The following is a 16,791-nucleotide window of genomic DNA, read 5'->3' as shown; positions in this document are numbered from 1 at the left end:
AAGTAGTTTTGAGCCACTGCATTTTTTAAAAATATATTATGGAAAAAAAATAAGTTAAAAAGAATGGAACTTGCTGAATCCAAATAAATGATTTTTTTTTCTGCTGTAATGCATAAAATAGGCAAATATTAATAATAGTGATTTCAGAAGGGAGATTTTATTGTATTAAAAAATGTTACAACCAACTAAAAAGTCAAGATGAGTTTCTTCGAGCAGTTGTGAAAACACTGAAATTAAATTTAACCCTTCCACTAAGTGGACAAGATCTCTGAATTCTAATACTTTAACGTATGTTCATTTCCTGCAGAACAAACTGAATGCATGAATTTTTATTGCTGTTTCTGCATGCAGCATAAATACAAGAATACAAGCCAGTTTTTTGTGGAAAATCTTAAACAGTAGGATGTCTTCCTTTAAAAAGAAAGTATTCGCATGCTTTGCTTTAATCGGTCAAGTTATTATTCTTTGCATGTTTATATACTTACTAGAGTTAGAAAGATTTATAAAAGTATATACAATAGATTCTATATGAGCTCATCTTGGGAAATATTGAGTTCCTTCCTGTTGGTTTGAAAGTAGTGCTTTGTTTTGCATTAATTGTTAGAAGCTATAAAACATATTTTATGTCATAAACCATAAATAAACATATTTTGTGTCATAAGTTAATGCAGAAACTTGTGCATTAACTTATGACATAAACCAATCAGCACCATTTTATAAAACCTGGATTGCCCTGTATATCAAAAAGAACGTAAGTATTATGTGTCTGTTGAGGTATAAAGGGTATGATATATTTTAAGTTACTAACCAGGTATTCTCCACAGAGTATCACTAACTGCAGTGCATCCATTTGAATAATATATTGGAACAAAAGAGATTCATTTATTACCAAAGAACTAGGTACGCATTTTAAATATACTTAATCACATGCTGCAAAGGAAATGAAAATATTTTGAGGTGGTAGATTCTTTGTTTATGAAGGCTGCTGTGCTAGACCCTTTATATTAGATCACTATTAAGAATGAGTCATTAAAGTTTGATTTCTTTTTAAAAATAGCAGTATTCACATTCTGTACATCATTTCTAGGAACTGATTAGCTTCTTAAACACAAATTACTGAAATCCTTATCTGCTGTAATTATTCTGTTCAGGTACTCGGGATCTTTTTTCCAAAACTCATTGTTAACAGATGTTAATAGGCACACATTTCCGAGTTCATACTGCACACTGTATTAACCTTTCTTAAAAGGTTTCCACTACCTGTACAAACAAGTTGTTCATTCCTTCATCATTTCTAATTTCTTAGTTTGATCATTTGAAAAATATCCTGACTTCTTTTGTGTAACTTTACAATATGTGTTCCAATATACTCTTCAGTGGTCTGGCAATTAACAGCATGTCTTTTACATCTGCTAATGTAATGCATGCTGCAGTCTGACTTTTATAGCAAGCAAAGAAATGGCAAGGGTGTGTTGGCTTTATTTATTTAAACACAATCTGTCTCCATCAGCAACAGTCACAAAAACACTGCCAATTCGATAGAATGTTGCCATTTTACAAACTTTTAGAATGGCTTCAAACACTGCTTATTCGTCAGACATAGCCAGGTTATATTATACTGTCCAGGGTGGTTTATTATTTTTTCTGATTACTGCAACATTGCGTAGTTGATATATATTTCATGACAGTCAAATTAGTCTAGAGAATTTGTGAAGATTATTTTTGCTGAATTAAAATTTCCATGTTTCTTCCATAAGAAAATTAATCACTTGTCAGATGAATTAGGCAGAATCATATGAAATAATAGGAATTATTTCAGGCTTTAAATTTGTGATTCTTTGTTAATGTGCTTTGCATTTTGTGAAAATAAAGCAATTAATTAAATTTTCAGGCAGATTAAATAAAAGAAGCATATGTTTTTCATGGATTTTAGTTAAACATGATTTAGTTTTTCCATGATTAAAATTTCTATGGGGAAACAAAATTAACCAACATGTATACATTAACTTCATTATTCTGTTCAGGTACTCGTATTCTGTTCAGGTACTTCATTATTCTGTTCATTATATAAATCTATGTAGATGATAAATTTTTATTCACAAGTATACTAATAAAAATTATCAATTTATAACTGCATTAATTATTTAAATTTTCATCTTTATTTTTAGAGATGGTCAGGGCAGACCAATTTTATATTTGGGTGAGAAACAAGTTGCGTTATCGGTGAAAGTTACAAATTCTAGAGAACCAGCTTATGATGCTATGTTGTATGTTTTTCACCCTGCTAGTCTGAGTTTTGTAGGAAGAAAGATAGTGGTAAGTTTATTTTTAATGACTGACTAATAGGTTTTATCTAATTTGTTCTAATTTTTTAGAATGTGAAAATTCAACTGTTATCCTCAATTGTATTATTTTGGAGCTGCCATTCCTGTTTAGATTTTGTATTCCTAGCAAGAAATGTTAATATATTTACTAAATACAAAGAAATGTTAAATTATAAACTTTAATATATAATAATCGTAGAAGTTGGGTTCTTTCGTTCCCCTTTTTTTTGAGGTGGGAGGGAATAGAAAATATGTTTGCTGAAATATATAATGAAAAATCTATTTTCAGAATTGGTTTAATGAAAAATATATTTTCATAAACTTTTTTTTTTTTTTTTTTTTTTTTTGTTTGTTTGTTTTGGGACTTGACAGGTTCTGTTTGATTGTGATTTGTCTGCATGCGAAAATTTGACATTTTAAACTTGTTATCCTGAATTGTGTCATTTCAAAGCTGGCAGTCATATTCATATTTGGATTTTACTTTTCTAACAAGAAATTGTTAATATTATATTTAAAATAACATTGAAATTGAGTTTCCCTTTTTTACTATACTTTTGAATACTGGTAGTTTGACCCAGATTTGAACCCAAGCTATCTATTTGGGTGTTTTTGTGGTTTTCTACATGAATGAAAAATTGAGCCGTTTTCCCTCAGAAAGCCATACATGAAGGTATGCCTTCCTTTAGGCTGATAGTTGACATGTGCTTCCTAAAATAATGGAATCATCTTTCTTTTTTTTTGGGGGGGGGTAGGGAATATAGCAAAGTGTTTCTAGTTGTGTAACTTAATTAAAAAGAAAATTTTTGTAAACAGTTTCTGTTTTGTTTTGTGCACAAGAGCTTTTTGTATTTTGTGTTTCTCTTTTGTTTATTTAGAAAGGTGACCAAATTGAATGTGTCCCTTTTAACACCACAGTTGTTACTTGTGAACTTGGAAATCCTTTGAAACAGACTGAAGTGAGTATTAGAGTGAATTCTATTTATGTTTAAAGTAAAATATTTGAGTGCAAAAATTTCTTTTGAAATATTAATTGTTGATATTCTGTGTTGCTATATGTTATTTTGTGGAGTTCATGTTTAACTGATGTTACACTGTAAACATTAATTAAAGTTAAAAAAGGGAGTAAGGAAAGAAATGAATAATTTATAGATAATAATAAAAAAGATCTAATGCTATAATATTGCAAAATTAAATTGTAAGAGAACTGTGGTAATATAAAATTTAAAATTAGGCAAAAAAGCAAACCTTTTTTGCCATAGATTTTGATTAAAACTCTTATCAATTTCCAGGATGATCATATAAAGATCCCTTCTTTTTCAGAAGCAAAAAAAAATTTTGTAGAACATGACAGGAGTAACAATCATTTGATATTAAAAGCAACGGGTAGAGTAAACCGAAAATGAACATAGTACCATATCATATGGAGAGAAAAGTAACGATAAAATGTGACAGATTGTGCTTTTTCTGAACAGATGGCACTACCTTCATTTTCATTGCACTATCACTATTGCTTAATGTAAAATGGTAGTCACGTCTCTCGTTCATTATTTACAAAAATTTTTTTGTTCCATAAGAAGAGAGACTTGTGTTGGATTGCACTCAAATTGGTAGAGTTTTGTTAAAAATTTAAAGAAAGGTTGTTTTCTTGCCAAATTGTAAACTGCAAAATTAGTGTGTCTGAGCAAGTGGACTATAATATGCTATTCATATTTTGTCTGTAATGGCTATGCACTTTATTGTAAGAAATTCATTGTAAATGGCTGATCATCTCTTAGCTCATTCATCATTGAGAATATTATCCAGGATGCATCACAGGAGGTAAACGGTTATTTTATCTGTGAAATATTTATCATAAGGTAATGCAAGCTAGCCAAAAAAAAAAAAAAAAAAAAAAAAGAAATGCATGTTTTTTGACTGTTGCATAAAAATCTTATTTATAAATTTTAATAAATTTAAGATGACCATTTCCTTATTCAGTAAATTCTGTGCAAAATTTTGATTGAAAATAATGCCACCACAATTTTCAATCATTGCTTTTTCATTATTTGTATTTTCGTCAAATATATTATCTGGTTTCAATTTTTATGAGCATTTTAATTTCCTTAAATATTTATATCATTCCTTTACGTATCTTTTAAGGGGGAAGGCGTTTTAAAAAGTATTAATTTATAATTTTACTTACAATGTTAAATGTTTGTCAGTTTTTCTGGTTGATTATTATCATTTGTTAAGTAAGAGCTCAAAAACAGTACTTATTTTCTTTAACGTGATTTTTAGCATGCCTGTCGTTTGATACATTTAAATTGTTATCAAATTTTTAAAATAATATGGGAAAAATAAAATGTGTTTCTAAAACCGTAAAAGAGTTTATGAGTGCATGTGATTACTGTTCACTTTATATTAAATGTTATGTCTTTCAGGTTGAATTGCAAATTAAATTTAATCCAAAAGATGTTGCTGCAGATGAAAGAAGTTTAAAAATTACAGTCAAGGCCAATACGTAAGTAAATTCGCAGAATAGCATTTTAGTACGAAATCCGAAATTGGGGCACATTGAAACTTTGGTTACATTAAATTTGGGATTTTTCTGGATGTTAGATCATCAGTTTAAATCTCATAAGATGACATGTAGAAATTATAAATTAAAAATATAAAATGACAGTTTATGAAATAATGAAGTATTTATGATCTCAAGGGAATCAGAATTACCCCCCCAAAAAAGGAGCTCAGTATTTACTTTATCAAACATTTCTTTCAATGCAAGTTCTTTGAGTTGTTTCATTTTTTATATTAATACATTCTCTTTAATTCTATAAATAGTTATAATTGCTTGTTCAGTTGCAAAAGTCCATTGTTACAAGTCCTGTAACTACTGTGTCGAGAATTTCCATTAAATTGTCAGTCAAAATTTTTTCCTTCTGCTAAACCTTTCTTTCATTTTCTTCACTATTGGAAGCAATATTTTCTGGTTTTAGAACTATACTATAGATTTTACCATCCATTTGATGTTTCTGACATTGTCGTTGCAATAAAAAACTTCTGTTATATCATCTACATTTATAACCACTTCTCCACATTTCTTCACAAATTCCATAAATTGGAGAATTTGCCTTTTGTTTGTGATATCCGAAAATCTTCAAATTCATAGCTTTCATCATAAAGCTGAGATAGTTTTTGCTATGCACTATTAGAGATATATAATTAGATTAGCAACTAGAGATGTGTTGTTCTCTGAATTTTCTCCTGCTTCTATCGTGCTCTGAGGAAGTTAGGCCAAAATTACAGTAGCTTAGTTATTCATTATACTTACATCTACTTCCTGCATATGCTTAAGGCTTATTTGAGTCCTGAATAAATAAATTACCATATATACTTAAGGCTTATTTGAACAACAAATCAGTTACTACTAATTCAGACAGCACAAAATATGATCATTTACAAGATCTGTTTTCTGCATATAGAATGAAATTTCTCTAATCATTGTCAGGTGACAGTAAGGGTTAGGATACTGTTTCATATTTAGTTACTAATATTTAAACTACTAATATTTACTAATATTTAAACAAAGGATTGTTTAGACATCGCTCGTGAGTCATTTCTCAAGTTGCTATGTGTTGATATTCAGTGCCATGATGAAAGCAAAAAATAATAAATATTGATTTGCCAGTTTGGCATCAGGGGTGCAAGCTATTTTTTAAGTGTAAAATTAACCATTTTTTGATATAGAATTTTTTGATTTGAGTATGACAAACAAACACTAAGCTGTTTACTTAGTGGGGAAGCAAAAAAGCAGCTACAGATTTAAATTATTGATCATATAGATTTATGCTATTAACTGCTTCTTCAATATGAAAATATTTTATTTAGTGCCGAAGTGAAATAAAGAAGCAAGATTCTCCATGTGTTTTATTATTTTTATTGTGAAAAAAATATCAAATGCAGATGCCTAAAGCATACAAAAATAAAATAAAAAATAAATAAATAAAAAGGGGGGGGGACTGGTGGTCTGGAGGACCAAAAATTTTAGATCATTCTGGGTATTGGATTCTGGATTTTGGACTTTGTACTGTATTAACTTTGACAAAGATTGCTATTTTAAAGTGGAATTCAATCTTATTAACATGGCTTGCTTTACATAAAAAAATCAGGAAAGTTATTGCAGATATAAATGTATTTCATTAAAATAGATGAATGTAATTTATAATATAATTTTGATCTTGACCTTAATTCAGTCAGTAGTATATGATGGCTGAAATAATAGAAACTGAGCAGTTTCATGTTTGATTAGTTCAACTAACAGTGTATACCTGCACGTATTACAATTTCTCTGCCCTTGCACATTTTTTCTGATACTGAAATAATTTAATTGAGGTTGGGAAATTTATATTAATTTTTATTTAGAAGTCACATTGTAATGCAATATTAATGTTTGTGCATAATGAATATATAATTTTTCCATATAATTTAAATATATCATTAAAATGCTGCCTGCATTTTTTATTATTGCTGAAATAATGTTTCACTTTTTCTCTAAAAAACAATTTATTATTGCTATGAAAATAAAAGTTAGATAAAATTAATACTTTCTTAATTTTACCCCCATCTTCTCTTGATAGAATTGAGAAGTTGATTTCATACCAATGGCCTATCACTTGAGGTCTTTAAAACACAGAGAATATTAGAAATTTAACAATGGACTGTAATTTAAAAGAGGGGAATGATTAAAATATTGTAATGTACTTTATTAATAAAAAAGTTAATATAGTGCAAAAACAGACACAATACTAATTAATTCTTGCATTGTTTGTATATGTTAAATGTTTTATTTCAAATGTGTATTTCATGCTTAATATTAATTTAGCTTAGTTATTATCAAATAGCTCTTTCTTCTAATAAATTAAATGTTTCCACTTTTATTTGTGTTATGTTTTTAAAGTAGGCTTTTTTCGTAAACTTTTAGAACAAGTCATGAAGTTTCTTCTCGAGAAGATATTTCCATAGAAGCAGGAATAGTAAAAGTTGCTGAATTAGAAATTAGAGGGTAAATTTTTTATTGTATTTTAGTTCTGTAATTTTTTTTATTGTGCTGAAAGTTTTGTAATTTAATTACTATTATTATTATTATTATTATTTTTACCAAAGGGCATCACAGCCAGAGCAAGCATTTTATGGAGGTGAATCTAGTCGTGTACCTGTATATGTTGATGATGTGGGAAGTGAAATTGTTCATATATATGAGGTAATATTTCCAATATAAAAGTTCATTTGCAGGTATAAAAGTGCTGCTTTATATATAAACTTATATTTTTTGAATTTTTAAAAAATATAATTGATAAATTAAAATGTACAGCTTTAATTATTTCAAAAATTGAATGTATTTAAATTGTAGTAAAAGATAATGAACGTAATCAAACAGTATTAGTATTCATTGTTTTTGTATTATTAGTTTACTAACTCAATATAATGTAATATCGATATGTAAAATCAACAAAGCATTAAGAAATTACATGTTCGTATATTCAAAATGTACTTGATTTATAAAAAAAAAGTTTTATTTATTTATTTGCTACAAAAAAAAAAAAAAAAAAAAAAAAAAAAAAAAAAAAAAAAATGGATGTCATGCTGTAAGCATTTAAGATTTCATGTTTAGTTGAAAGAGTTGATGAAAGCTGTAAATGCTTTTACTATTGTTGAATTTTTCACAAAGTTCAATTACAGAAAAAATGTCAAAAAGAGTCTTTCCATGATAAATAAAAAGATGAGTAAAGAAGTTCCATGATATGGTAAATAAAAAGATGATTAAAGAAGTTCCATAATATGATAAATAAAAAGATGATTAAAGAAATTCCGGTTGATCTTTACATTATGGTAACTTGGCATTTTTTTGGCGAAAATTTGGCGACCAACTCTCCTACAGCAACCCTCTATTTTTTTTTCCCACCGCCATTTTGTCTTCATGAAGTAAAGACATGTTTCTTTTCTTTTTATCTACTGAACACTTCTTCCAACAATCTACTAGCCGAATTACACTTATGCTAAAAATTTTATCTAACAAAACTGCTTAATCATGACAAATATTCACTGCAAAATTGGGAAAAATTGCACAATACCATACTCTTTACGCGTTTTTCAAAATAACACATACACATAAACCATGTACACGCCGACTTATTTTTTACTTAAAAAAACATCCCAGAATTGCACAAAAATGGCATTGCACACACTCTTCACTATATCCATGTACACTGCTTTTTTCTCATAAATTAGAAAAATTTCACGAAAATACATGTCAATTTTCTCAATCTTTAAACCCGGTAAAAAGAACATATATGAAATTACCTGATCGCGAAAAAGTATTTACCCTTTCCAAATATGAACATTTCCACATATAAAATAAATAAAATATCCAAAAACTTTTACCTCTAAATCATCTATTACATTATACACGTCACCAACGAATTCATACCGCAAGCATTACAAATACTTAGTATCAAATATTTAAATTATTTCCATGCACGTTTACTTCAACTTAAACGTGTACCAAATTCCTACAAACATAAAATTCACAAAATAACTATCATTTAATTAAAATATCACTAAACCATGTACACGTCGACTTATTTTTACTTAAAAAAACATCCCAGAATTGCACCAAAATGGCATTGCGCACACTCTTCACTATATCCATGTACACTGCTTTTTTCTCATAAATTAGAAAAATTTCACGAAAATACATGACAATTTTCTCAATCTTTAAACCCGGTAAAAAGAACATATATGAAATTACCTGATCGCGAAAAAGTATTTACCCTTTCCAAATATGAACATTTCCACATATAAAATAAATAAAATATCCAAAAACTTTTACCTCTAAATCATCTATTACATTATACACGTCACCAACGAATTCATACTGCAAGCATTACAAATACTTAGTATCAAATATTTAAATTATTTCCATGCACGTTTACTTCAACTTAAACGTATACCAAATTCCTACAAACATAAAATTCACAAAATAATTATCATTTAATTAAAATATCACTAAACCATGTACACGCCGACGTATTTTTACTTAAAAAAACATCCCAGAATTGCACAAAAATGGCATTGCGGACACTCTTCACTATATCCATGTACACTGCTTTTTTGTCATAAATTAGAAAAATTTCACGAAAATACATGACAATAATCTCAATCTTTAAACCCGGTAAAAAGAACATATATGAAATTACCTGATCGCGAAAAAGTAATGAACATTTCCACATATAAAATAAATAAAATACCTCAAAATCCAAAAACTTTTACCTCTAAATCATCTATTACATTATACACGTCACCAACGAATTCATACCGCAACCATTACAAATACTTATTGTCAGATATTTAAATTATTTCCATGCACGTTTACTTCAACTAAAACGTATACCAAATTTCTACAAACATAAAATTCACAAAATAACTATCATTTAATTAAAATACAATTAAATTCAAAAACACTACTTAAAATATAAATGAGCACATACATTAAATTAATACATACATAAATACCCATTTCGAATTCACTTTAGTTACGGCCATGGGATCCAAAAATTCACGAACACTGTTTCACACAACACAGAATAAAGCCAAATACAAAATTTCCAGATTTTTCCCGATTTCCCCCCTTTTCCGATTAAAGAACCGTAATCCGTCCATTAATATCACATGACATATCCCATGATCTCTCATTTCCCTCACACAAAATAATGCGTAATCGGAACTGAGTACTGCTCACATTATTACCAAAGTCCCAGGTAGTAACCTTTATCGCTTCCAAAATGTCGCCAAACTATCAGTTACCATATTGTAAAGATCAACCGAAATTCCATGATGATTAAGAAAAGTCCATTAGATCAATTACAGATGACCCTTTTTGAGTCATATGAAGCTGTAGGATGCAGTTGGAGCTGTGAATAATTAGACTGTTGAGATTTTTCATCAGGAAGTTTTTGATGTGAAGGAATGATACTAAAGCCTTTGCCAAATCCATGAAAATAATTTTTCCCAGGTCAGGTACAATAATGTTTGTTATGTAGAGACATAAAACATAGAAAAAGCTACTTCTTTGTGGCTAGAAGGAGAAAAAATGTTATTAACATTTAATTTCTTATTAAGGCATGAAATAAAAATTAATGATTTTCAGAATTTCATTGATATGACTTAATGGGAAAACTGCATAACAAGATTCCTAACAATGTAACAGATATTAAAGTAATTTAGGAGATTATCACTATTAATAGTGCTGAAACTTAACAAGCGTTTAGCTTGATAAACAGTACTTTCGCAAGATCTTCTTTAACTGTGGAATATATTTCAGTTTAATGAAAATCTTCTAAAATGGGAAATGTTTAAGAGAATGTAATCTTATCCCTTATTCGAAAATTTTTAAAAATATCAGGACTTAACCTTAGAAACCTGTCATAGGGTAATTGTTTTAAAAGAAGAAGAAACTAATGTGTAGCTGTTTCTGAGTGAATTTTTTATCATTACTCGCTATATTGGGTAATTTCTGTAATATTTTGTAATTAAAAAAAAATTCTCAAATTTCAGATTTTTTTTCCATTTTATTTTATTAGTAACTTATTTATTTATTTTTTGGTACCAATATTTATATTTTCTATCTTTGTAAAAAATAAAGCATTTAACTAGAATTTGATATTTTGTTTATGTGATGAAATGTGAGTCCTTTGTTAAAATTTTGATAGGTCACCACTGTGTATACTCATATAAATTTTAAGAATTGTCACAAAACATTTTACATGCTAGAAGCATTTCAAGTACATATTTGGTCTCAATGACAGAAATATTGTAAATATGAAGAAGAAAAAGTAAAAATTTATTGCATGTAATAAGCTAAGTGTAATAACCTATATAAGTTATTATATAATCGGAATAACCTACATTTATACATTTCTAGCTGTTTTTTGTGTGTTGTGGTTGTAAAAGATATGAGGTGGTAGTAGGTTTGTGTGTACATATCTACAGCTTTGAATTTCCACTTTGTAATATTGTGTATGCTAAAAACTGAATTTTTTGTTTTAAAATGTGACAAAATTTTGTGTAAAAATTCAGTATTTCAGTATTAGTTAGCAGTGTGACTCTACTATGAGCCTGTTTGTATTTCTTACACAGTGTAATTTGAAAGATATGTTCAATTTTATTAAACAATGCCAAATCATTAAGTAAAGTATACATCACGGTAGCAGATAAATTTATATTCTCTGTGTCCATTTTCACCTCTGTGGTCATAAATTATGTAAATTTTAGAGTATTTAAAAAATGAAGGTAAAAGGCAATACTTCTAATATGTTTTTACATTTTCTGTATTGTTTCATATTTATGATATAAAATATAGACCACTGTACTACTAACATTTATTGTGTTCTTAAACATCAATATTTCAACTCCTGATTTATAAAGGCTCTTTATATAAATTTTTCCCCATACAGAGTAATTTCATTAATATATAAGAACACTAAAAACAGTTTGGGATATTACTGATTTTGGCATACTGAAAACTGGCCCATTTATTTTTCATTATTCTCCAATATTACTTTTATGTCCATGTTTTAAAGAAGTATTTATTCATAATTTGTAACATAATCTAAATACAAGTTCTGGCATACTTTTCTAGATTATTAACCATGGGCCATGGTTAGCAACAGGTGTAGAAGTGGTTGTCTCTTGGCCTTATGAAGCTGCAGATTCATATGAGCATGGGAAATGGCTGTTGTATATTGTTGAAAACCCAGAGGTAAAAGTTAAAATTGAAGTTTGTTAAAGATTCTCTTTGTTTATTCGTCAGACGTAGATAAGTATTTGAAATACGTGGATATTTTTATTTTCAATTGTATTTTATATTTAGCATTAGTGAAAAATTTTTAAACAAATCTTTGTTTTTGCATTGAAGCTTCCTAAATATAATTTCTGTTTGTACTAACTTTAGAACTTCTGATATGTTATTAAATTGTTTCATATTATAAAATTTTTACTATTAAACACGATAACAGATTCAACTGAATTTTTTTAAAAATCATAAAAAATAAAAATTTTTACCTGTATGCTGGTTTTAAAATAAATTTTATAAATAAAATTAATAAATCACAGTTTTGTATGAACATAATTGAAGTTTTTGAAAGGAAGAAAATTCATAAAATCCTTCTGTTCTGTAAAAACTTAACTGTTCAGAACACATTTTTTCTTAATTTTCTAGAAAAAAAAATAATTAAAAACACAGCAATTATATTAATAATTCCTGATAAAAATGAATTAGCGTGGTAAGATGCATTCTTGAAGTGCAAAGCATAAGTAAAAACCATAACATTTAATCATCTTAACTTTAGGTATAACAAAAAGGGAGTTCTTTACAGATAAAGGTGAAGGATGCATTTTTTTTTTTTTTTTTTTTTTTTAATCACAAGAATGACTATACACATAACCAGAGCTGTGCTTAGGTAATTTTTCATATGAGGTTAAAGAGGTAAATACACATCCCTGTATTAACCAAATTAAGTATATCTGTATATCTCTATACATTTATATGCAATAAAGTTAACTACTCAAATCAACCCTTATAATATTGTTGAACATAATCTTACCTATGCAAGAAAATTATAGAATAAACAATAATACATGTAACAATTTATAATTTTTAAATGAAAACAATAAAAAATATCTTTTTGATAAACAGCAAATGATATCGAAATAATAGAAAAGTATGGCAATTTTAAACATGTTTTTTTTTAACCAAGTCAAACTGACAGTATTTTTCAAAAAAAATGTTGCAAATTCATATATAATTAAACTAAACTGTATTCCCGAATTATGTTTAAAAGATTTGATTTTGATTTAGTAATGAGAATTATAAAAATGGGGTTTTTTAAAACTTGTTATTGTATCTATAATAACAAGTTTTAAAATAATAGAGTATATAGAATATATAGAGTAGTTTTATCAATTATATATTTAAATGCTAAGTTGATCCTTTGTAAAATACCTACATCCCTCCACTTAGGCAGATAGTCCTAATGTGCTTTCCCAGACTCAGCTTAATATAATCTTTAAAATATCTAAATCTGTTAAATTTTTGCTAGTTAGAACCTGGAAATCAGAAGACATCTGATATCTTCATTTTAGTTTTGAGATTAAAGTATCTATAATTTGTTTCTGCTATAAAAAATATTTTTTTGAAAAATTAGTTCTTTTGCCGATTAATTTTTGACACTGTGATTTCTTAACTTTTTGTGTTAACTTCTTTTGTTGAAACTTCAATCAATTTTGAGTACTTGAAAAGTTTTTCAATTGAATTTGGATTCGTTTTTCACACATTGAGCTTTCTTTTACCCTCTATTCAGAAAAAGAGGTTTCTGTTACACCTTTTTTTTTCTTTCTGAACTGTAATTCCCCTTCATAAGGTAGTTAAGAAGAGGTCAGTTCCTGAGTAGTTGTGTATTATAATAAATAACTATATTATTTAAACAATTTTTTTTCATCCAGTGTAATTCTAGGCTGTTGTGATTTACTTTAAATGCTAAAAGGATAATGCTTTTTATGAATAACATGTTTTGTTATTAATTTATTTTGAAGAATGATCAGTTTTTCCTGGAGTTTGATATATCTTTTTTAAATACCTACCTACTTTGTTGAATGGGTGAAATGCATAATTCCTAAATATATATTTTTTCATTTGCTACACAATAATATGTAAAATAAATTATTATTCTGTTTATAATTATTGTACCATATTTTTAAGGTTAGTCAGAAGAATCATTTTATTTGGTTCTCAAAAGTCAAGTAACAGGGAAATTAAAAGTTGAATTTCACAGGAACCCTGCTTTTTAACGTATACAGTTAGATGTATTAGTGCTGTTTTTTCTAAAATTTATTAATATGATCTAAATTATAATTAATATATTTACTATTTTAATACTAAAATAATAAATACTAAAATAATAAAATAATAAATATATTACTAGGTAATTGGCAATGGTTACTGTGAATTAGAGCAAGCACACCTTAATCCTTTGAAGTTAAAGGTTAGTAAAAATTCTGTTATATATTATTGGAGATTATTGAAACTGAAAGAAAATACTTGATTTTGCTGACAATCTAATTCTGTATCTGAACAGAAACATCTTGAAGAACTGCGATATGCACCACAGAGTTCATACAGGAAGCGTGCAAAGCGAGAAATAGAGCCACAAGAATTACGAATGGATGGTAAAATTGTAAAAGTAGTTAGTTTGGTAAGTCCTTCAAACTAAAATATATGTATAATTGTATTAAAAAGTACTTGTATATAATAATTAAATATTTACTAACTGGAATATTTGTAAACATTGGTTTCATTCAATTCCCATAAAAAAGAAAACAGTTTTTCTCTTATAGTAACATTTATAAACCATTAGAATGTTAAAAATTTTTAAACAGATGTTTCATAGCAAGAAGTAATTTCAGCTGATTTATAAATAAACATCATATATTTTTTTAATGTCCATAATGTTACATATTTTTTTATTGCTAATATATTGACAGCAGTGCTTTAAATGAAATATTTAATGTGTTCATACTTTTTATTTTAAAATCTTTACTTATTGTTTCTATTATTCCAAAGATGGTTCTTCTGTTGGACTGTTATAATATTCTCTTCTGATAATAAATTGTTCTTTCGATTATTTAATTATCTAATTTTGTTTCTGCCTCCTTTCTTTCTTTTAAAATTGTTGTCCTTTTTTTTTTCTTTTTATAAAAGTATAGTATATTTTTTTTAAGACAACACATGCACATCACCATAAAAATAGTGTATTTTTTGGTGGTGATGTGTGTGCCTGATTTATCTTATTATTTTTTTTATTTTATTTTACCTTAATTTGAATTTCTAATTATTTTTAAACATTTATTTTTTTCTGCTGTAACAGCTAACAAATGTTTCTAATAATGATTATTGTTCAATTATTTTCATAAAAACTTTGTTTTTCCCCCCCTAATGTTTCTTTCTCTTAGCAGATTATGCATACCTATCTATCTCTTCTTATATCTATGTCTGTCTATCTACATTTACATTCATCTGCATGCATAGGGTGTTTGAAGAAAGTGATTACAAACTGTTTATCCCTGTAAATACCATAGGCATGTATGTGTAACATATGAATAGAAACTTTTTTTGAGATTATCTTTAACAGTGGTCACATATAAGCAGTATAAAATGAAATACAAGCAAATAAAAAATTAAATTTCTCATATGATCTCCATTGAGCAAATAGTTCAATCAAATTAATATTAGTTATAATGAGTTAAATGTGAAAGGTGTTTTATATCCTTACATGCAAAATTCATTGAGGTATTTTATAAGCAATATTTTCTTGATACTAGCTACAAATTTTTAACTATTGATTTAACCTGTAAGATGCTCTTAATTGCTGGTTTTATTTTGTAGTTGCTTCCTCAAGTTTAAGGAAATATGAAATTTTGCTTTAAAATGTTAAAACATTATCTAAGTCAATGTATTTTTTTCTGACACCTGCAAGAATTTTGTATGGAAAAGTATGAAATTTTTTATATTTAACTTATCAAAACATAATGAATAATTGAAATACTGGATGAATTTTTTTTTCAGGTCATATAAAAAGTTAGATTTTATATTTTAACAATTTGAAAACAAGTGTGTGGTACCCCAGATGGTATAGTGGTTAGGGAAGCCGACTGCGATCCCGAAGGGCCCAGGCTTGAATCCCGGGAAGGGGATGGATGTAAATTGTGTATTCCTTCATAGGATGTAACAGTGGCCGCTTATAAATACCTAATATAAATACCAGAAGTGGTGGCCTTCATAATAAAATGGCCACCACTTCTGGCCTTAGTAGTACTGAAAGCCTAAAAATGGCTAGAGCCCACCTTTAAAAAAAAACATATTTTCATAACTTTTCCCTCCACAATGTTGAAACTGTCTACCGTAAATTTTTTGCCTTACTTTGAAAAACTTTGTAATTGGAAGTAGGAAGGTTAATATGTGAGGAGTTGTGCTGGTTATCACTTGTTTAGATACTCTATATGTAAATTAATGTATGCAAATTAAAGTCATTTTAAATTCAACACTATCTATTATCCACCTTAAAGAGTATCTGCAACTGTATATTAGTACGTCATCATTGTTACATCATTGCAATAGAACATGTGCCATAAAGCAAACATTATAAAATAAAGTTATGATTCATTGAAAAGTAACAGCATTTAAGCCTCTACAAAATGCATAACAGGATATTTGAGAGCAAGTGTAAGCATGTGAAAATATTTTCGATATAAAACTAAAACCCTTAGGCACCATTTTAAGATTAAGCAAAAAAGCAACCCTTGATTCCTATAGATTTTGAATAAGTTCTATTGATTTTGAGGATTATCAGACCCAGATTCATTTTCTTCAGAAGCA

General features: G+C 27.6%; 1 protein-coding gene across 2 annotated transcripts in view; it reads left to right on the top strand.

Moving 5' to 3' along the window:
* LOC118188030 (integrin alpha-PS1-like) overlaps nt 1-16,791 on the top strand; it is a 266,270-nt gene that overhangs the window by 234,455 nt on the left and 15,024 nt on the right. For both annotated transcript variants that reach the window (XM_085816620.1, XM_035358364.2), the window contains 8 exons: nt 2,169-2,316; nt 3,200-3,280; nt 4,745-4,824; nt 7,285-7,365; nt 7,467-7,563; nt 12,001-12,120; nt 14,342-14,401; nt 14,495-14,611. In XM_085816620.1, the coding sequence (XP_085672746.1) occupies nt 2,169-2,316; nt 3,200-3,280; nt 4,745-4,824; nt 7,285-7,365; nt 7,467-7,563; nt 12,001-12,120; nt 14,342-14,401; nt 14,495-14,611 (784 nt within the window). The remainder of the gene's footprint in view (nt 1-2,168; nt 2,317-3,199; nt 3,281-4,744; nt 4,825-7,284; nt 7,366-7,466; nt 7,564-12,000; nt 12,121-14,341; nt 14,402-14,494; nt 14,612-16,791) is intronic.

This window comes from Stegodyphus dumicola, chromosome 5 (genome assembly GCF_044657685.1).
Source record: "Stegodyphus dumicola isolate Sdum_Otavi_A_Nest chromosome 5, ASM4465768v1".
Lineage (NCBI taxonomy): Eukaryota > Metazoa > Arthropoda > Arachnida > Araneae > Eresidae > Stegodyphus > Stegodyphus dumicola.
Note: the sequence above shows the minus strand (reverse complement) of the source record. Positions and strands in the feature narration are given on the sequence as shown.